The sequence below is a fragment of the Schistocerca cancellata genome, chromosome 1 (assembly GCF_023864275.1).
Source record: "Schistocerca cancellata isolate TAMUIC-IGC-003103 chromosome 1, iqSchCanc2.1, whole genome shotgun sequence".
Classification (NCBI taxonomy): Eukaryota; Metazoa; Arthropoda; class Insecta; order Orthoptera; family Acrididae; genus Schistocerca; species Schistocerca cancellata.
Genome location: NC_064626.1, coordinates 118,025,888 through 118,048,764, shown reverse-complemented (window position 1 = coordinate 118,048,764; position 22,877 = coordinate 118,025,888). Strand labels below are relative to the sequence as shown.

Genomic DNA, 22,877 nt, shown 5'->3' with positions numbered 1-22,877 from the left:
AGTATTTGCAGAAAGTACACGTGGTTGCCTTCTATGACGAGGGTATTGGAAAGCTGGTACAATGCCACGACATATGACTCAGTCAGAGCGGCCACTTTGCAGAGAAGTAGCTGGAAGGTGTAGCTAACTGTCGCAAATAAAATATTTTTGATTTTCATTGTAGTTTAGGTTTCGCGACCAATCGGATCTTTCTTTCCCAATAACCCTCGTGTTACCAGTTCCACAACTTTCGATTTCACATATCCACCGTGTGACTAGTTTTCTGAATTTGAGTGATGCCAAAACACTTTGTATGCTAAGTAGCACATTAAAAACCCGGAATAAAGGCGGATAAGAAAACCTCTTGTATTGCTGGTACCTTGCAGCACGCTCACTGTAGATATGTCCAATTAATAATTACGTATTTGACATATCAGCAGTTCAGAATAACTTCACAACAAACCAGAAAAATTCAACAACACGAATCCAATTTAACGCAAAATCCTAGCAATCTACAGTAGCCGCGCGGGGTAACCGCGTGGTCTGAGGCGTCTTGTCACGGTCCGGACAGTTCCCCCTCGGAGGTTAAAGTCCTCCCTCGGGCAAGGGTGTGTGTGTCGTCCTTAGCGTAAGATATTTTAAGTTAGATTAAATAGTGTGTAAGCTTAGCGACCGATGACCTCAGCAGTGTGGTCCCATACGACCATACCACAAATTTCCAAATTTCAAATCTATAGTAGTCCATCAAATGCTCCAACTTGCAATTAGAGCACCAAACGGTGTGAAAACGAATTCGACGATGTCCCAGACATCACAGTGTCATTTAGACGGCGCAACAGATTTAAAGAACCACTTTTTCGAAACTCAGTATTTCCCACCCATTGCGAGGCTTAATTTTGAATTTTGGCTCTAACGTACAACGTTCGTCTGTAATGCTGCAAAAGCGTAGCGCCGTGCGACGTCACCCTAGGGCTCAACGAAACTGCAAGGTATCGACATATGCTAAAAAACGGCCGAAGCCTGGAAGTTCATGTGACGTGTGCAATGGGTTAATGATGTCACATTGGTACCAAAATTCACCACAATTCCTCTCCAAGTCACTGAGGATGTGTCACACGATGGAAACGTATTCTCAGCCCCTCTTGCCCAAATTTCATCCCTTCTTTTGATGCGTCTGCGATAGTGGTCAGTACCGCGGCACACAGCGTTGAAATCACACGGTTTTTCTTATGATCGGCCGAGGAAAAGATTCCAGACACATCACCGCTCAAAATCTACACGGAAAGGCCTTAGATAGCGCCATAAAGGATCTCAGTAAAACAATCCCTTCCCCTGGGGCCTCGATTCCCGCACATTTCGCCGTCGAAAAGGGCCAGTCGCAGTGCAGTGACCAATAGGAAGACGTTCTTCACAAACTTTGACACTGCTGATATCCTTCTCTAACGACATTGTGTGGCTGCATCTCAACTACAAGGTGTACAAATTTGCTTCCGCCGTTTCTTCCCAAACATTTAAGGCTTTAATGAAACAAATTGGTTACACATGTGTCATTCAAAGTATTTTCCATCTCCGATCTTTCGGTCAGTGTACGAATCCCTCGTCAAAAAATTGTTCATCTCTTGAAGCTATCCATGAATCGATCCAATTTGTGACTTCTTCATGAAATCGGAAGAAGAGTGTTTGGAGAATACGGCGGGTGAGGTAGGACTTCCCATTTTAACGTTTCCAAGTACGTTTTTATCTCTTTTTCAAAGTGGGGTCGAGCGTTGTCGTGCTGCAAAATCACTCTATCGTGCCTCTCGCTGTATTGCGGCCGTTTGCCTTTTAATGCTCTGCTCAAACGCATTAATTGCGTTACATAACGAGCACCTGTGATTGTTTCACTTGGTTTTAAGACCTCAAGTACACGACGCCGAGCTGGTCCCACCAAATGCAGAGCATGATCTTGGAGCCGTGAATATTCGGATTGGTCGTCGATGTGGAAGCATGGCCGGGGTATACCCATGATTTTTTGCGTTTAGGGTTACCGTAATGAACACACTTTTCATCCCCGGAGATGCAGAAAACCCTTCCGTTTTTGCCTCTTAAGCAACTGTTCACAATCGCACAAACATCGTTCAATGTCTCTTTCCCAAGTTCCTTCTTTCTGACTGACGCCCATAGCCTTGAGACGTTTTGAAACGGCTTGCTGTGTCACTCCCACTAATCGTGCCAATTCTTCTTGAGTTTGACGCGAGTCTTCACTCAGCAATGTCTCCAATCCTGCATCTTCCAAAGCATTCTCTCTTCCACCACTATGCTGCTCTAAGACGTTAAAATCACCGTTCTTGAAGCGTTGAAACCACTCACGACACGTTATTTCACTAATAGTGTCCTTACCATATGTACTTGAGTGCATTCGATGAGACTCAGCCGCTGCTTTCTTCATATTGAAACAAAGCAGTAACACCTGCCGCAAATGACGAGAATTAGGCTCGTAAACTGACATTTTCAATCAAGAACAACTTTATGATGCAGGCACAAATCTGCTAATGTTTGAATGAGGTTTTGTTGACCGAGGTCCAAGCTAACTGCCTGACATCTTCGATCTGTTAGTGGCGACCGCTACTTACCGTTATCGCCACCTATCGGCAAACGGCTGATGCAAAGTTGTAAACCTTGTAAACGTGATCTGACCTCTTTGGAGGGCAGCGCAAACGCAATTTTTTCTCTCTCTGGTACAGGTTGGAACTAACATGCACAAGTCAACGCCATTCGACGGAATTTGAAGGTGATCCGAAGCTGCAAAGGGTGCTTATGGTTTTTCAACTTTTCTATTTCGCGTCCTCCTGTGGCGTCATCACTGGCAGGGGTGGGGATGGGGAAATGTGATGACACTGACACATAGTTGAATAAAATGGCAAAGCGTCCTTCTAAAATCCTCCAGTTCGGCAAAACTCTCTGTGCCATCCACCAGCCTTTGTCGAGCAGCTTGAAAACGCACCTGTGCAGAAAGAACCCATTACGAGAATATCAAGCGCCTGCAGCTAGGCTACACTGCTGCTCCTTCGCCGCTGTGGTTTTGCACCTTCATCTGTTAGTGGGCCGTCCTGAATCGGAGAATGTCGAAGGGATTGCCGGTCTGTAACTGCCTAGGACTGTGTCACGGTTCTGTCTGTACAGGTATATTCTTAAAATTCTTAGTGAAAGAGGGACGGTGCCACCGAGGGTTTTGGGTTTTGCCGACATTGGGGGTTTATTTACGCATGAGTCAAATAGTTCAAATGGCTCTGAGCACTATGGGACTTAACTTATGAGGTCATCAGTCCCCTAGAACATCTTAAACCTAACTAACCTAAGGACATCACACACATCCACGCCCGAGGCACGATTCGAACCTGCGACCGTAGCGGTCACGCGGTTCCAGACTGTAGCGCCTAGAACCGCTCGGCCACTCCGGCCGGCTACGCATGAGTCAATGTAGCATCTCTCTGTGATCACGCCACAGAAGGACACAAAACTGGAGGGCTGAAAAAGTATAAGCACTTTCGCTGTTTCGGATGACATTCAAATTTCGTCGAATGGTTTTTGACTGTCCCTTGTAGTTCCACCTTGTACGCGACAGAAAAATCTGCTGTCGCACTGTGCTCCTCCAAATGGGTGCGACCACGTCCGGTGGCGATGCAGGTCCGAAATGTCCTTAGAGGACGGCTCCGAAATGCCCTTAGAGGAGGGTTGAAAGTCAAAGGCTGTGAAGAACGTCTTCCTATCGCTCGTAGTACTGCGAATAGTCATTTTCTACCGCGGAACGTGTGTAAGCAACGTCCCAGGGAAAGGAATGGTTTTATAGACACCATTTATGCCACTCCCCGTCACTCTCTGCAGTGTGTCTGGAACGTTTCCTTCGGCCACTGGACAAGAAAACCACGCGATTTAAACGCTGGTCGTCGCGGTTTTGACCTCCTTTGCAGAAGCGTCAAAAAAAGGGGTGAAATTTGGGTAAGAGGAGCGGTGACGACCTTCTAAGCGAGTGACACGAGAAAGGTCGCAGTCGGCAGAATTGTGGTGAAATTTGATGCCAATGTGACATCATTAACCCACCTTATACGTCACATGATCTTCTTAACCGTGATTTTTTTCCGAGTGTTTGAAGCGTGGTCGAGACCAAAGGGTGACGTCGCAAGGCACCATGCTTTTGCATCATTACAGAAGAAGGTCTTACGCACCTTTGAACCAAGTTTCAAACTTAAACGTTGCAATGCATGGGAAATACGGGGTTTCGAAAAGGTGATCCTTAATTCTGTTGTGTAGTGTATTTAGCAACTGTGACGTAGCTTTACTAAAGAAGATACAGATGTATTTCCCAGTTTCACTTCTCGCACCACTACAAAGATAAGTGATACCGAATTTAGTGTCAATGACGTTGAGAAACACCTAAACGTGCTTGAATTAAACAAACCTACAAGGCGTCATGGGATCCCTGTCAGACTTTGTACAGAAATTGCTGCTGGGTTGGCTCCCATTTTAACCCTAATATATCGTAGATCCTTTGGACAAAAAACACTGTCCACTGATAGAGAAAAAAACACAGGTCACACATACCTACAAGAACTGTGACAGAAGTGATCCACAGAACTATCGTCCAGTCTTATTGACATCCATCTGTTGTAGAATCATAGACATATTCTGTGCTCAAACATAATGAAGTATCTCGAACGTAATGAGGTCCTCCGTTACAACCAGCCTGGATTATGTGAAACCCAACTAGTGCTTTCGTTACATGATATAATAAAATGAATGAATAAAGGAAGTGAGGTACATGGAATATTTCTTGACTTTCGAAAAGCGTTTAACACGATTCCACACCAATGTTTATTAAGCTAAGTGCGATTATATGGGATAACAGATAAATTATGTGACTCAGTCCAGGGTTTATTGGTAGGCAGGACGCAACATGTTACCTTGGATACAGATTAATCTACAGAAGTAGAAACAATGCCAGGAGTCGTCCATGGAAGTGTGGTGTGATCGTTATTGTTGTACAATAATGTCTTTGCAGTCAATATTAATAGCAATCTCTGACTTTCTGCAGATGATGCGGTTATCTATAATGAAGAAGTCTGAAGAAAGAGGCAGAAATAATCAATGAGATCTTGATAAGATTTCAAATTGGTTCAAGGTTTGGCAACTTGCTTTAAATGTGCATAAATATAAGATTATGCACTACACAAAACTAAAAAAACATAGTATCATATTAGTGCAATATCAATGATACACAGCTAGAATAAGTCCACTTATGCAAATACCTGGGAATAACAATTTGTAGTGATCTGAAATGGAATGATTACATAGGGTCAGTCGTCGGTAGGGCAGGTGGCAGCATTCGGTTAACTGACAGAGCACTGAGAAAATGCATTCATTCTACAAAGGGGAATGCTTACAAATCACTTGTGCATGCCGTCTTAGGATACTGCCTAAGTATAAAGGGCGATAAAAAAAGCTCCGTTTCAAGGCGTTTCTGCAGCTTACCTGCAACGTAGAGCGACTCTTGTGTGGCTATATAGGCACTGACATGTTGGAAAGGGATTAGTACGACATTAGTGACTTTCCGACGTGCGTGCGGTAAATGCAGAAACGTGATCTATGGTAATGGAAATGAGCGTTTGGTGTCATTGGTCGGGAGGCCCCTTATGGGGCGGGTCCGGCCGCCTTGGTGCAGGTCTTATTAAATTCGACGCCACATTGGGCGACCTGAGAGCCGGATGGGGATGAAATGTTGATGAAGACAACACAACACCCAGTCCCTGAGCGGAGAAAATCTCCGACCCAGCCGGGAATCGAACTCGGGCTCCTTAGGACGGCAATCCGTCACGCTGACCATTCAGCTATAGGGACGTACACTATGGTAATGTTATTACCAGACGCGTTCGAACATGACCAACGTGCTGTTATTCTTTTCTTGGCTGCCAAAGGACAAACAACGGCAGGCATCCATCGGAGAATGATGAATGTGTATGCGGCAGCATGCCTGATGGAGACAAGGGGTGCTGCTTGCTTCATGATAACGCACGTCCCCATATCGCAAATATCGTAACGTAGAATTTACGCCAACGCTAGAGGGAGACTTTCGAGAACACGCCCTATAGTCTTGGTCTCTCTGCATGCAATTATCAAGCCTTCGATTCTAAAAAAAGCCTTGAAGTGTCGAAGATTCCTGTCGGACGAGGATGTGCATCAGACAGTTACGGACTACTTCACGCAGCAGGACACAGTGTCCTAGCAAAGGGGTACCTTTAACTTGAGGAGTCGGTACGATGATTGCCTCAATGCTGGCGGAGATTTTGTCTGATTCTGGACTGTACGGAAACTTTTAGATGGCTCCTTATGTATGGTACCCATACCAAATAGAACTAACTGGGGTTACTGAACGTTTGCAAAGAAGGGCGTCACGGATACTTTCTTTGATTCACAGGAGAGACTCTCAGAAACGTTGAAAAATGTGAATCGACCGACAGTTGACAACAGACACAAGTTATCCCTTAAAAGCCTGCTTACATAAATCCAAGAACTAGAATTAAGTGAAGAACGCAGAGACAATCTTCATCCTCCAGCGAATCGCTCCCGTAGAGACCGCGAAAACAAAATCAGGTTAATTACAACACACACACACACACACACACACACACACACACACAAAGGTATTTAAACAGCAATTTTTCCCGCGTTACATACACGATAGGATCGAGAAGATCCATGTTATCCATTGAAAATACCCAGTACCACGCGCTTCTCAGTGGTTTGCATAATATACAGCGGGAGCGCTCTTTCAAGGTGCACCGAAAATTTTCCGGTAGAGAGTTCTCGAGATGCTATACATCTTCTTCGCATCCATAGTCATGTTGGTGTAGACAGCGTGGCGGTTTTGCAGCGTATTGATGAGTATACTAGGAGGGGTGAGCGGTGGTGGTGACGGGTCGGAGACTCCAGTGGGAATACTACCGGCAGTAAAGAATGCTTTCATTCCACCTCGCTACGTCCTTTGTCGTAGCTGAGCGCAGCGAAACACGCGCTCTGGCTACTTCTTATCATTTTTGCTAAAAGACGACACTTAAGTATGACGGCCGCTGTCTCGCCTCTTGTAGCTAGTTCTTTTGTTATCTTTTCAAAGAAGCATCTGCTACCCCATTGGCAATTTTTTCCTCCAGTTCAGTTAATTATTTGCACAAAATGAAAATAATGGACCACTCTGTTTCATTTACTGTTGTTGATTACCAGTCACAGAAGAAACGCCCTTCTCCTCGGTAGTGAACTGCGTGTTCTCCGTTTCTTCTGAGACAGACGCGCCGCTCAGAAAAACGACAGGCTATATTTTACTTGCGTGAGCCATTTGTTAGCTGTCTCCTCTGAGGGCACGTAAAATTTGTCTTGACAGAAGTCTGGAAACAATAACGTTACAGAGCTTCTGCTCAACTTGTTTCAACGAATTTACAAAAGACTTAAAAAACTGTCCACACAAGTGTTATAACTTCTGTCATGTTTGCAGACGGAAGCATTTAAATTGGCAGTAATCTCTGATTCGTTATGGTACAGTAACAAAGGATTGGGCCAAACATTTCCTGCTCAAATCCGAGCAGAGTTTCTTGATATTATAGTGACAATTGTGGAATTACTCATAAGAAAATTTAGTGCATACACAGGGGCGTTTAATAAAAGTGCCACATATTCCTATAGGAGGTAGTATTAGTAAAACTGTACTCAAGAGCCAAACAAACTGCTGCACCTGCTTATGTTGTATAGGGCCCCCGCGAGCACGCAGAAGTGTCGAAACGTGACGTGGCATGGACTCGACTACTGTCTGAAGTAGTGATGGAGGGAACTGACACCATGAATCCTGCAGATCTGTCCATAAATCCGTAAGAGTACGAGGGAGTGGAGATATGAACAGCACGTTGTAAGGCATCCCAGATATACTCAATAATGTTCATGTCTGAGGAGTTTGGTGGTCAGCGGAAGTGTTAAACCCCGGAAGAGCGTTCCTGTAGCCACTCTGTAGCAATTATTGACGTGTGGGGTGTCGCATTGTCCGGCTGGAATTGCCCAGTCCGTCGGAATGCACAATGCCCATGAATGGATGCACGTGATCAGACAGGATGCTTACGTATGTGCCACCTGTCACAGTCGTATCTAGACGTATCAAGGGAACCATATCACTCCAACTGCACACGCTCCACACAATTACAGAACCTCCACCAGCTTCAAAGTCCCCTGCTGACATGCAGGGTCCATGGATTCATGAAGTTGTCTCCATACCCGTACATGCCCATCCGCTCGATACAATTTGAAACGAGACTCGTCCGACCAGGCAACAAGTTTCCAGTCATCAACAGTCCAATGTCAGCGCTGACGGGCACAGGCGAGGCGTAAATCTTTGTGTCGTCCAGTCATCAAGGGCATACGAGTCGGTCTTCGGCTCCGAAAGCTCATATCGATGATGTCTCGCTGAATCGTTCATACACTGCCACTTGCTGATGGCACAGCATTGAAATCTGCAGCAATTTGCGGATGAGTTGCACTTCTGTCACGTCGAACGATTCTCTTGTCGTCGTTGGTCCCGTTCTTTCAGGATCTTTTTCCGGCCGCAGCGACGTCGGAGATTTGATGTTTTATCGGATTCCCGATTTTCACGGTACACTCGTGAAATGGTCGTACTGGAAAAATCCCTATTTCATCGCTACCTCGGAGATGATGTGTGCCATCTCTCGTGCGCCAATTATAACACCACGTTCAAACTCACTTAAATCTTGATAACCTGCGATTGTAGCAGCAGTAACCGATCTAATAACTGCGCCAGACACTTGTTTTATATATGCCTTGCCGACCGCATCGCCATATTCTGCCTGCTTACATATCTCTTTATTTGAATACGCATGTCTATACCAATTTCTTTTGCGCTTCAATGTAGAAGAAAAGTTTCTATAATGATCTGTCTGGAAACTAATTCCTATTGAGACATGAACCAATTTGTCCTCTCATTTCCGTCTGTCTGTTACGTAGAAGTAGACACTATAGGGAGTGCTGCATGTGATTACCACACATCCTGAATTATCCTGCAGCCCTTCTTCGTAGTGAACCTTCAGATACATCTGGCTCCATTTGAGTTGCGTCACATGCACTGCTCACCCGCTCCGTCGACGAGTTTCCAGTTCTTTATAATGCTCCATAGCCAAAATCCAACGGATTCAGGACCGGTGAACGGCGACGTCATGCTACAGGACTTCCTCGCCCAATCCATCGCCCATGAAACGTTGCGGCGTGGTACTGCCACACGACCCGTGGGAAATAAGATGGTGCCCCGTCATGCATAAACAACAGTCGTTGTCTCTCCGCGAGGGTAACGCTCTCCAGCAGTGCTAATAATTCACCGAGCAGAAATCTGTTAATCAATCTGGTAAAGTGTATGGCCCTGTGTGTCTCTCACCGAGAATTCCTGCCCATACGTTGATTCTGAAGCGATCTCGATGCGCCACGTCCATGATGGTTCTAGGATTTGTACGAGGGCTGTCCAGAAAGTAAGTTACGATTGATCGCGAAATGAAAATCACAGTGAAAATCAGAAATGTTTCATTTGTAACAGTTAGCTACACCTTTCAGCTACTTCTCTACGTAGTCGCCGTTCTGACTCAGACATTCGTCGTAGCGTTGTACCAAAATTCCAATACCCTCGTCATAGAAGGCAGCCGCCAGTGCTTTCCGCCAATTCTCTACGCTGGCCTAAAGCTCGTTGTCTGTGCCAAAATGTTGTCTTCATAGCCAGCGGTTCATTTGAGCAGAGATGAAACTCAGTGGGTGACAGTTACGGGCTGTATTGTGGGTAACCAAACATTTCCAATTGAAACGATGCAGGAACATCTTCGTTGCCCCTGCTGAATGAGGCTGAGAATTGACTTGAAGAAGAAACCGCACGACAGTTATGTAATGTTGGTTGCATAGCTTCAGGGAAAAATTCTCACCAGGCCCTCGTACTTGGCGGGAGACACTATTTTCTATAACATCTTTCCGCGTTCACTAAAAGCTCAGGAATGAAAAGAGCGACACAATTCTACCTAGAGTCATACTAGAGACACTGCCCAACACATCTTTGCAAAGCTTTATCGGATTTTCATAGTCGTTTCCATTTCGCGACCGATCGTAACTTACTTTCTGGACAGCCCTCGTATCTCCCCACACGTCCGTATTGTGGTAATAAACAACATAATTTCGTATGGATCGTGCCTTATCTATAAATACAATGGAGGAATGCGAATTATAGATCTTCAGAGTGACGATTTTTTTTTAAAATACCCTGTAGAGACAAAGCCAGAACGTCTTTGACTCGATGTGTTGATAAAGGATTGAACCAAAGGTTGAAGTGGAATTTCTGACAGACCTGCATCATATTATGGTCATTAAAGTCGATAGTTGCCGCGAGATGAGAGTGCAGTGCGAACCTCATAGACGACGACTGTAGACGCTCCGTACTTCACCCTTCACATGGCTATTCCAAGTACTGACGTACTGATTACCAACAACTTACCTTAGAAATGATTAGAAATGAATAACTTAGGTTCAGTCAACTGAAATGAAATCACTGCGGAACGAATGAGTGGTGCGTCGTTGTGAAGCGTTTTCTAAGATTCTGCCCATGGGTAACAGGTTTTTTTCCGATGTCCACAACCGCAACTGTGTAACTCCACAATTAGTATTTCAGGGACACTCTTCGTATTTTCAAATCAATTAAAGCTGATGTACATTACTTGTTGAATCATACGGCTCTTAACAAAAATTTCTCTGTTGTCGAACTTGAAGTGTGCAAAGCAGTAACACAATCTAGTGATCAACTTCATGAAAACTACTTACAATAAAATTAAAAAAAAATCATGAACATTGTTTATGAAACGTGCCAACAGTCCTTTAGGGGCCGTCGATGAAAGTAAAGATGTGGCACTTACTGTCTGCGTCGACTTCCTCTATCATCTCGGCCAGGATCTTCTTGTTGAAGGGCTGCCCCATAAGGCGCAGGATCTCCTCCACCATGTTGGTCGAGATGCTGCCATTCTTCTCACGGTCGAAGGCGTCAAAGCACTTCTTCAGCACTGCAAGCAAAACAGGAAGTGGTGTAAGTAATGTGGTTTGTCATCCGTTAGGCAGGGGATGACGGCAGCAAAGCAAGGTAGCGTGGACACAAGGAGGCAATCATGGATGCGAACACGAACAATCACACGCAAGTATTCCCATGACTGCCTCGTTGTGTCCCTACAGGATATGACGTAGGAGACTACATGCAGGAGTGGTATACAACAAAACAGCGCTGTAGATTTCTGTCTAGCCGACAGATGTGACTAAATTTACAAAAGCTGCATACACGGCGCATATTGTCTGCTGAAGCAAGGTCAACAGTTTGTGAATCGAGGTTTGAGAGAAACGGTCTTAACCAGCAGGCATGTAGCACGATCACGGAAACGAATGTCTGGAAGGACTGCTCTGCGTTTGGTTCTGTTTGCCGTGCAGATTGCATAGGGCGCCTTTGTTGTTAATCTTGTTGTATCCCTACTGTCCCAAGAGGAGAAAAATGCAGATTTTGTGAAGAATTATACTTTGTGTGTCATTTAGCATCGGTCCCGAGTACACAATTAATTCCATGTGTTTTCCTCCGTAGCTTGTGTTGTAGAATAGTACATTTCAATCAGAACTTGTGAATTACCACAATATTAGCAACAGCATCGAGAATTATGACATGTAAATATAACATACAGAACGTAATGTGCACCATCATAATTCCAAGTAACCCAGAAATGGCAGATCAATTATAATATCGCAAAAATTGTGATTAACTCACACTGGTCACCAGATCTGGAAGGATGGCGAATACTTATTGTCGAGGGAACGATAGCCCACGTCTAAGAATTTGTAGGTAATCGTAAAAACAGTTACCGTGAGGAAATTAGTGGCAAGGACCATCAACAGGAATTTTAATTCTTTTAAATAATTTAGTTGCAGTTATCTTTTACATTGCCCTTGCGCTTGAAACGGGTACATTCATGAAGGAGAAAAAGTCCATGGGTTTTGTTTAACACCGCGCCACGAATCTTCGACTTCACGATTTCCTGGCGACAAATATACACTCATGCTCATAAATTAAGGATAATGCTGATATATGATGAAACGACGCTCTGGTGGGCGGTTTGCGGGTTGAACTCACCTCGAGGTATGACCATGCGGTGCATTGGACCTGCGGTCGTCGCACTGTGGCGCCGGCAGCAGTCCACATACGCAGAGGTGTGTAGGTGTATGTCAGCGTACGGTGCAGCGAGTAAGTGTGCAGACGTTTTCAGAGGCGCTAATGGTGACTGTGTGTTGAAAATGACTCAAAGAACGCATATCGATGACTTTATGAGGGGTAGAATACTAGGGCGACTGGAGGCTGGTCAAACACAACAGGTCGTAGCACGGGCCTCCGTGTGACACAAAGTGTGATCTCAAGATTATGGCAACGATTCCAGCAGACAGGAAACGTGTCCAGGCGCTACAGTATGGGACGTCCACAGTGTACAACACCACAAGAAGACCGATATCTCATCATCATTACCCGCAGACGGCTACGGAGTACTGCAGGTAGCCTTGCTCGGGACCTTACAGCAGCCACTGGAACGATTGTCTCCAGACACACAGTCTACAGACGACTGAACAGACATGGTTTATTCGCCCGGGGACCTGCAAGCTGCATTCCACTGACCCCTGGTCACAGTAGAGCCAGTAAAGCCTGGTGTCAAGAACACAGTACATGGTCATTGGAACAGTGGTCCCCAGCTATGTTCACGGACGAGTCCAGGTATAGTATGAACTGTGACTATTACCGGGTTTTCATCTGGCGTGACCCAGGAACCAGATGCCAACCCCTTAATGTTCTTGAAAGGGACCTGTATGGAGGTCGTAGTTTGATGGTGTGAGGTGGATTTATGATCGGTGCACGTACACCCCTGCATATCTTTGACAGAGGAACTGTAACAAGTCAGGTGTATCGGGACGTCATTTTGCACCAGTATGTCAGCCTTTTCAGGGGTGCAGTGGTCCCATCTTCCTCCTGATGGATGAAAATGCACGGCCCCACCGAGCTGCCATCGTGGAGGAGTACCTTGAAACAGAAGATATCAGGCGAATGGAGTGGCCTGCCTTTTCTCCAGACCTAAACCCCATCGAGTACGTCTGGGATGCTTTCGGTCGAGGTATCGCTGCACGTCTTCAAAACCCTAGGGCACTTCAGGAGCTCCGTCAGGCACTGGTGCAAGAATGGGAGGCTATGCCCCAGCAGCTGTTCGACCACCTGATGCAGAGTATGCCAACCCGTTGTGTGGCATGTGTACTTGTGCATGGTGATCATATCCCATATTGATGTCGGGATACATGCGCAGGAAACAGTGGCGTTTTGTAGCACATGTGTATCGGGACGGTTTTCCCAACTTGTCACCAATACCGTGGACTTACAGATCTGTGTCGTGTGTGTTCCGTATGTGCGTATGCTATTAGCGCCAGTTTTGTGTAGTGCCACGTTGTGTGGCACTACATTCTGCAATTATCCTTAATTTACGAGCATGAGTGTAGTTCCAACAAAAATTTTCATCACCACAAAACTGTTATTCAGCTGCGCTTCAAAATATAGGTTTTCATGAATTTCCCATCCTCCAAGTTGCTAACGGCTAAAAGCAGAAACTGTGTCGACGTGTAAGTGTCGATATTCTTTCATTGGGTAGGGGCCGAGATAAAGACTTCGGGACTCAAGATCTACTCCACTGTCAGAAATGCTTATTTTTCCTCTCTGTACATTAGCTTAACACATTCTGCGTAATGAACGCTAAAAATGATTCTTCTCATGCATCTTTCACTTTAAAAAAACGAGCGAGGCGGCCCAGTGATTAGCATACTGGACTTGCATTCGGGAGGAAAGCGCTACAAACGCGCATCCGGTTATCCAGATTTAGGCTTTCCCTGATTTTCCTAAATCACTCCAGGCAAATTCCGGAATGGTTCCTTTGAAAAGCGCACGGCTGATTTCTTCCCCCCTCCTTAACACAATCAGAGCTTATGCTCCGTCTCTAATGACCTGAATGTCCACGGGAAGTTAAACCCAATCTTCATTCCTCCTTACTCCTTCCTTCACTTAATTAAAATGTCTAGTATCGACTGCAAGTTTACGTCTGGTCGTGGCACTACTATAGTGTGAACTACGCTATTGTTCCGCATCATTACGATTTATCGTAACTTGAGCTACAGTAAGCTCCTCTGTACTATAAAAGGCGAAGGAGATCTATAACGTTGGAGAAATTGATAGTATTTGGCGGACCTGAACGCATGTTCCCCATTCTTCTTCTTAAATCAGACTGTTAATGGTAGATGATTTCCTCTCACAGCAAGCTTTAGTTATCCCGACAACTTTTCAAAGAAACTGTGCATTGTATCTTCGATTCTGTGTTTGTACACAAGTCTCCGAGAACAGAAGTTTGAGGAGCTGTAGACGCTTTATTCTGCCATGGGTTTGCAGTAAAACTTAACGGTAAAACTCGGTGAGCGAAAACCGATGCGGCGAGAGTGCGGGCTCGCCAACCGCCGAAGGTTACTTGTCTTTTTGCAGCCCATGAGGGCGGACGAATGGACAGTCGGCTAGCACAGGTACACTAGATCAGGCGTGACGACCTGATGTGTCTCCTCGATACATATACGACGGCGAGTCAAATGAAAACGTTAAATTTGTAATAACAAATCGGAATTTTTCGCCGTTATCCTGTAAGTTGGTAAGCGTACCACAAACAGCGTGCAGAATAGACTGTAGGTGGCAGCATAGTGCAGATGCACACATACTGTCGCAGTATAAAGATGGCCGCCCCACTTGCGACTTGCACCAGGGAAGAACAGCGTTCTGTTATTCGGTTTTTGCGTAGTGAAGGTGTGAAACCTATTGAAATTCATCGACGAGTGGAGGTTCAGTACGGTGATGCATGTTTGTCGCAGCAGCAAAACTACGAATGGAGTAGGAAGATCGCAAATGGCGTGACTTCAGTGGAAGATGCTCCTCGTCCAGGTCAGGCACAACGAGTTGTGACACCACAGAACATTGCAGCAGTTGAAGCCATAGTGAAGGAAAACTGCCGAATGAGACTGAATGACATTGCAGCATGTTTACAGATTAGTCATGGGTCAGCACACCACATTGTGCATGGTGTGCTCCAGTTTCACAAAGTGTCTGCAAGATGGGTGCTAAGGCAGCTGATTCCTGAAATGAGAGTACGACGTGTTGATGCTTGTGAAGAACTTCTTCGGCGCTTTGAACGAGAAGGTGATGGCTTCCTTGCAAGAATCGTTACTGGGGACGAAACCTGGGTTCACTTCCACCAACCGGAAACGAAGAGAGCGAGCAAGGAGTGGCGCCATTCCTCATCACGAAAACCAAAGAAGTTTCGAACAGAACCATCAACAGGGAAGGTTAAGCTGACTCTCTTTTGGGACGAAAAAAGCGTCATTTTTGAGCATTACATGCCTAGAGGGACCATTGCCACCAGTGCATCATACACAGATATCCTAAAAACTCATCTGCGGCCTGCAATCAAATCATAGTGACGTGGATTGCTGTCAGCAGGTGTCCTTTTGCAACATGACAATGCAAGAGGCCCCACACTGCCCGTACAACAGTTGTAACAATCACAGACCTGTACTTTGAGTGTCCTCCTCATCCACCATTCTCACCACACCTTGCCCCAAGTGATTTCCTTATGTCTGGACCACTCAAAGACGCAATGGGAGGAAAGAAGTTCCGTTCTGATGAAGAGGTACGCCACGCGGTGCATGAGTGGTAGTGCGGACTACCAAAATAATTTTTTTCTAAAGGCATTTATGCACTTGGTAAGCGCTGGGGACTTGCATTGAGCGTGGGGGAGATTATGTTGAAAAGTGATACAGCTTTGTACCAATTCTGCACAATAAATAATATTTAAGGTTTTCATTTGACTCACCCTCGTACACTGCCGGAAAAGAATTAGTACATCTGGAAAGATAACGTCGATTTTGATACCATGACCCCAAATGTCAACTGGGGGATAGTGGATGTAATGATAATGATTTCAACGTCGTCTGCCAACAGGGTACATCGTAGCGTAGCTACCAGTACTCCGTCTGCGTCTACCCTTTAACAGGGAACGCTCATAGCCAAAGGCCTCAGTGTTGGTGCAAACTCGAGAAGGAAGCAGGCAACTATGCCACACAGATACACTCGTGCTTCCTACTGTCAACTGAGCAAGCTTGAGAGGGATCAATTTGTGGCCTTCCGAATGGATACTCAAGTTTGACTTGCTGCGACAGTTGCGCAACGATGCTGGTATCGGTGGTCACGTGAACATTCCCACACCCATAAACGAGGTTCTGGAGGTCTACGCAGCACAGACGACACCCAGTACAGTCCTTTTAAGGGCAGCAGTGGCAGATCGTACAGCTACCACAGTACAGACAGAGGTCATGTGAGCCCAGAGGTGTCAACGCGAACTTTTGCGAACCGATTATTAGAAGTGTCTCTAACCGAGCACGTGCAACCAACTACGCTTGCTTGACTAGGTGAACAGGTCGAGCAGGCGTGCATAACGTATCCCAGGACAGTATTCGCGATCTGTACGATCGACTGGACGCCAAAGTCAGCTCCTGCATTGCCACCTGGTGGGGGCTACACCGCGTACTAATATGGTTGTTTAGGCATGGAACGATACCTGATACCTCTGAACCGCTCGTACTGTTGATCTGTAAATATAATCATTTCATGTACTCCATATGCACTGTTGCAGCAATAAATCTTAAGTGAATTGGATACCTCTAAAAGGTGTACTAATTTTTTATAGGCAGTGTAGACGTCACAAGTGATCCAGTTTTAGTCAGAGTATAACAGACTTTGGAACACATGTGGTCAAATAAGAAGGAAGACATAGATAACATTCTTCCAAAATTTGTGAAACCACTGGGGAAAATAGCAACGAAACGATCATCCCAGTTGGTGTTTAGAATACATGAGATTACAGACATATCGCCGGCCGCTGTGGCCGAGCGGTTCTAGGCGCTTCAGTCCGGAACCGCGCTGCTGCTACGGTCGGAGGTTCGAATCCTGCCTCAGGCATGGATGTGTATGTTGTCCTTAGGTTAGTTGGGTTTAAGTAGTTCTAAGTCTAGGTGATTGATGACCTCAGATGTTAAGTCTCATAGTGCTTACAGCCATGTGAACAGATATATCATCAGACTTTCGGAAAAATATCATCGGCACAATCCTGATCAGTAGATTCCGGTGAACATTAATAAAACCGACGAACTGCAGAGACGTATTCCTGACTGGAAACGAAGGAAAAAAGATCCTATGAACATGTGTCCAGAAACGCTTCGTTGCCACGGCAGATGACACTGACAAAAGACAGTTCCTCTGACCAAGTGCCACGTGTTCCTTGTGTGTTACAGGCTGTGCGATTGACGCAGCGTACTGTGAGCAGCAGAATGGTCCGGTGTTCATGTCGGGGACAAGCCGAGGCGGTGTTTGTGCGTGGATAAGCAGATGGAAACGGTAGAGAGGCAGCATGTCTGCATCAAAACAAGTACCTTTACAGGCGTTAACCACATCACACAACATTTCAAGCCCTTTTTGGGCGTCTGTGTGATCATGGATCTTTTCAGACAGACGAATGTCCAGGGAGGCGGCGGTCTGTGCGTACACCAGGTACGCACAGACACGGAATATTGGATCGAACCCTGGTACGGGCTCCAGACAAATGGCCTGTCAACATGGTGTTAGCCAAAGAACGATTATGCATGACAACGACTACGATCTCCATCACCTGCAACGAGTGCTAGGACGCTGCAAAGCGCCCTCTATTTGTAGAGAGTGGGCCGCTCTAATTCATGAGAAATGTCCCTTAGTAGAGCATAAAGCATTGATGTGGAATTTAAGGGTATTAAATTTTTTAAAAGGACTTTATAAAAGAAAGAAATTAAATTATTTTATAGGAAACCATACTGGTGCAAAGTTTGTACCGCTCGAAGGTGCTCTCTGTGGACTGGTATTATACATAAAAGATATTCCCAAATTTAACAAATGAAACGTCGATGAGGACATTATTATTAAAAGCTTTGAAAGAACTTTAGAATATTCAAAAATATTTTCTGCTTTTTCCATCTGGCGATCATAGAACAAGTTGCGCTCGGGAGTATCCTCGATAGACAGAAATAATTCATACATAAAAATGTTCCTAAGCATAGCATACAAAAAATCAGGGCTTTAATATCATTAAACTTTAAAAGCGATGTAGAAACTAATAAAATTTTCGTCTTTTCGTCTTATTTGGCGCTCGTAGATTTACTACTGCGCTGTAGACGATGCACCGATCAGATTCTCAAGAAATTTTTTATAAAGACGCAGTAGGCTAGTGCGTGGTTAGTTATGACAGTGAACTCTAGGTTCCACATTCAACACGTTACTCTGTAACTGTGACAAATGATATGTTGCACAAATTTGTATTATAACTGATTTCTTAAGAATCTTGATCTCTAAACCTAAATTTTAAACCATTTGTAATTTGAACCATTTGTAATTATAAAAATGATTTTTTGTAATAGATCTGAAGATGGGCAGCTGCCCGAAACCGATGATATGGAGATAAAGGACAGCGATCTGAAGACTGCATTTGGACACTTTTTTATAACTAACGGTCGCGGTAAATACATCAAGACGAATACGTCTAGTTTTCAGTGCAACAAAAATGCAACCACAGTTACAAATTTCACCTTTTTATTTATTCGAAGCCTAGTTTCTCGCCGGGACCCATTTTCAAATCATCGCAACAGATAGTCAAAATTGTATTCCCGAAAATACAAAACCGTATCAAAAACAGATAGTGGGTGGGGCAAATAAAAGTGGCCTGGACGAGTGGATATGATAGGACGTGGACGTGTGCAGTTAACCACACCCCGTGGTGCGCACGCCTACAGTTACCTCGAACAGGATGGAGCAACTGCCCATATAGCCTCCCGAATCTTGGAGCACATTTACACAGTCTTCACGCGTGACAGAGTTGTTAGCGGAGGCCAGTCTGGTCGCGGCCCTAGCTGGCCACCTAGCTCAGCTAATCTGTCAGTGTGCGATTACTTAGTGTGGGTAGTCCTCAAGTCTAGGGTGTATCGCAACAACTCTCATAGTCTTCAAGTACTGTAGCAGAATATTTCGGATGAGATTGTAGCAATTACAGCAGTCTAGCTTCGATCCGCCTTCAGCAACCTGCTGACCAGGGCCCAAAAGTGCCAATAGATGAATGGTGGTCACTTCCAGTGTCTGCTATAGTCAGGTTAGTACTGTATTTCCTTTCCTCTGCTGTGTTTCTTTGTACCCTGGAACTCTGCTCTCCGGGCCACTACTATTTGCCCCACCCTGTACGTATTATGAGATGCAAATGGACAGCTACAGCGCTTTAAATGGTCATTTAAACTTGATAACATGTATATATTTTTCAAATGGTTTTTGTATTTCCGGAATTATTATTTTGACTATCTATTACGGTGATTTGTAAATGAGTCCCGGCCCAAAACTAGTCATCGAGTAAACAAAAAAAAAGTGAATTTTGCAACTTCAGCTGCCTTTTCGTTGTATTGGTTAACAGAAGTCGCTAACTAGCAATCATTCCAGCATGCTGGAAGTTCGTACGTCTAGTTTTGATTTGGGTAACGTGTTTTCCCCTCTCTATAGCCATTTTCAAATCAGAAACAACGTTACAATTTGCAAACCGTTCTTACAGTCAAGTGCATTAAATGGTCAGATGGCAGCTCATATCTATTCGGCAGGACGTTGTAGATGGAGTGCGCCGTCAGGCTATCGTAGGCAAAAAGTCTGTGCGCGTGCAGTAGTGGTAGTGCACGCAAAAGTATCGGTTAGTGCGGCGATTATTGCAAGGGAAATACCACAGCAACAAACTGGCGCGAAAGGGCAGACATTTTAATACATTTGTGAACTGCGACATCTACGCTCATGTCTGAGAGACTAGCCTCTTGATGTCAGACTCTCAGCTGCTGAAAGTAGAGGACGCTTTTTGTGTTATATGACAAAAGCGGGACCTTCTTGCTTTTTATCCTCATCGTGACAGAAAGAGTTGTGCGCAAAAACGTTTTTCACGAAAACATCACTCCAGATGTAAATAGGATTTCAGCGGAATTTCTGTATCTTCTTGTTCTTTGCGATAACCCTGTCTCGTACCGGATCGCTGTACTCAAGATTTGGCCAAATTTTTTGTGTTTAACATCGCGGCCGGATGCCACTCATGTTGTCGCGGTGATCAGTTACTCGTGAAGTTCTCTGGTCTGGTGCTTCTGTGCTCTAGTAATGTGTACTACATATGAGATAGTTCACCTGCTCAGAGGAACAAATTCTTTTTAACCTGATAACCTAGTGAAATATATGGACACATATCTCCATCTTACCCCCACAAAAGATTAAATTTTGTTAATTTGGAATTTAATTTATCAGCTACAGATGACTGCTTTTGTTTAATTAGAGGAAACAAATAATTTTACTTTCTTGTCTTTTGTCCACAAAAATACTGAATTTTCTTTTCAAGAGCGAAGAAACACATTTTATTTTACCCAAAGTCCTACATGAATACTTTCAGTTCGGCATGTTCTATTAAACGAATTTTGTTACTTTATGAAGTCGGAAGAACAACAGTATAATATCACGAGCAGGGGGCTGAACCCTTCGGGTCAGAAGATTTTATACTACCTAGTATTTTTATTATGAGGAAATGCAAATATACATACAGTGGCACTAAAGCATCACCGATGAAAGGACATTTCGTGAGAGCAAGGAAGGGCTGTAAGGGGATGGAGGCCCGTAAATAACAAAAGAAGTGGTCTAGTGTTAAAAACAAACAAACAAACAAACAAAAACAAAAGCTGAGGGACGTTATGTGCATCACTTCTCTGAATTGTTGAACTCTGTTCTGCCTGTGAACGTACTTTCACTGGTGCGTATTGCATTTTATGAGGTGAAAATTGGGGACCAGCCCAAGATTCGCCTAAAAGAGCCTGGGAAACAGCCCAAAAAAACAGGCTCAAGCTGGCCGATGCACCAACAACGTCGCTGATCCGCCGAGCAGATTGGAAAGGGGTCTGACACACCATCATCTTTTCGGAGGCTGGCATACTGTGCGTTACGCTATACGCACAGGACAACTGCACTTCTGTATAATCCTGCATGCCAGTCACAACATTGCCATGATAAATTTGTGGCACTTTATTTCCGGTTCTTTGGTAACAGAATTTGGTAAATCAGTTACCTCCAAATACTTTTCGACAGGCAGAACATCCATTGCGACTGAAAGTGCAGTGCTAATTAATTACATTTCGTTTTCCATGTTACACGGATATCGACACCTTCTGTTGCAAAAACACAGATTGTTTTGGTGGTTACGAAGTAAAGCTTTATCTGGAGGCAGTTGCAGGATCCAAAACGATCGGCAACAGTTAGATACCCTTTACAAAGATGGCTTTCAAAGAGACGAAGTTTCCGTATGACTGTATTAATTGTATCTCACAGTCCTTTCACTGCAGTGGAACATTTATGTAAAGGCCTCTTTATATCAGAAAAATAGTCTGAGTATGCTATCCTTGTTTTATTAATCATATGCACAGCTATCCTGTCTGCATGCAGACAAGAGCAGAGATTTCCGTACCCTCTACTTTCTCTACCGTCTTATCAACGAATACTGTCCCTCATATCTCTGTTTGACCTTAACGCTCTTGTGTGAACAACACGACAGAAACACACGTTCCCATCAGAGCAAAATCCTATCTGTTCCACTCCATCGTTCACCCATCTTCTCGGAGTTCTTCTCAGTAGCAGAAACCCGACTCTGGAACAACCTCCCGCATTGTATCAGAGAACTAAATAACATCACCAGCTTCAGAAGACAGGTAACGACATCTACTAAAGCACCAATAAAATTACCTTTGTCCCTGTACGTACACGTTACCGTTCTACATCCCTCTTTCGAAACTGATCTTCCTCATTTTCCAGTACTCTCGGCCGAGACAGCCTCCTTAAATTTCCTTTTTCTGAAAACTCGCCATATCAAAAAACATCTATTTTGTAGACCTATGAACTCTTCTTTTATAACATTACATAACATTATTGTTACTGACGTCACAATTATTGTCGTTATTGTTGTGACTTGGCAAAACAGCCAAGCCACTATGACAGGAAGCCGAAAGGCACGCGTTTAAGCTCACGCAGGCTGGCGTGAGGTCTGGAACAGTTAAAGGAGTTGAGTCTAGTAAGAATAAGTACGCAGCTTCTGGAATACTTAACTTTAATCCAGAATTGGTTAACATCGGTCTGACGGTACTTGCATCACAAGATAAATAGCAAAGGATAATGGCGCCTTGCTAGGTCGTAGCAAATGACGTAGCTGAAGGCTATGCTAACTATCGTCTCGGCAAATGAGAGCGTAATTTGTCAGTGAACCATCGCTAGCAAAGTCGGCTGTACAACTGGGGCGACTGCTAGGAAGTGTCTCTAGACCTGCCGTGTGGCGGCGCTCGGTCTGCAATCACTGATAGTGGCGACACGCGGGTCCGACGTATACTAACGGACCGCGGTCGATTTAAAGGCTACCATCTAGCAAGGATGGTGTCTGGCGGTGACACCACAGTTATTATTGTTACTATTATCACTATTAGTGACTGCAGCTGCAGTGGCACAAGTAATGCCAATATTAACTTTGTTAGTTCACAGTCAGTATAATGTACTCACACTGCTACTTCAGACACTCCAAATATAAATATTTTAACACTGTCATATTAAAATTCTTATTTCTTGGGCA

General features: G+C 44.6%; 1 protein-coding gene across 1 annotated transcript in view; it reads right to left on the bottom strand.

The window, feature by feature from the left end:
- Window positions 1–22,877, bottom strand: part of LOC126152126 (troponin C, isoallergen Bla g 6.0301) — a 145,408-nt gene that overhangs the window by 14,636 nt on the left and 107,895 nt on the right. The window contains exon 3 of the mRNA XM_049915990.1: window positions 10,947–11,090. Within this exon, the coding sequence (XP_049771947.1) occupies window positions 10,947–11,090 (144 nt within the window). The remainder of the gene's footprint in view (window positions 1–10,946; window positions 11,091–22,877) is intronic.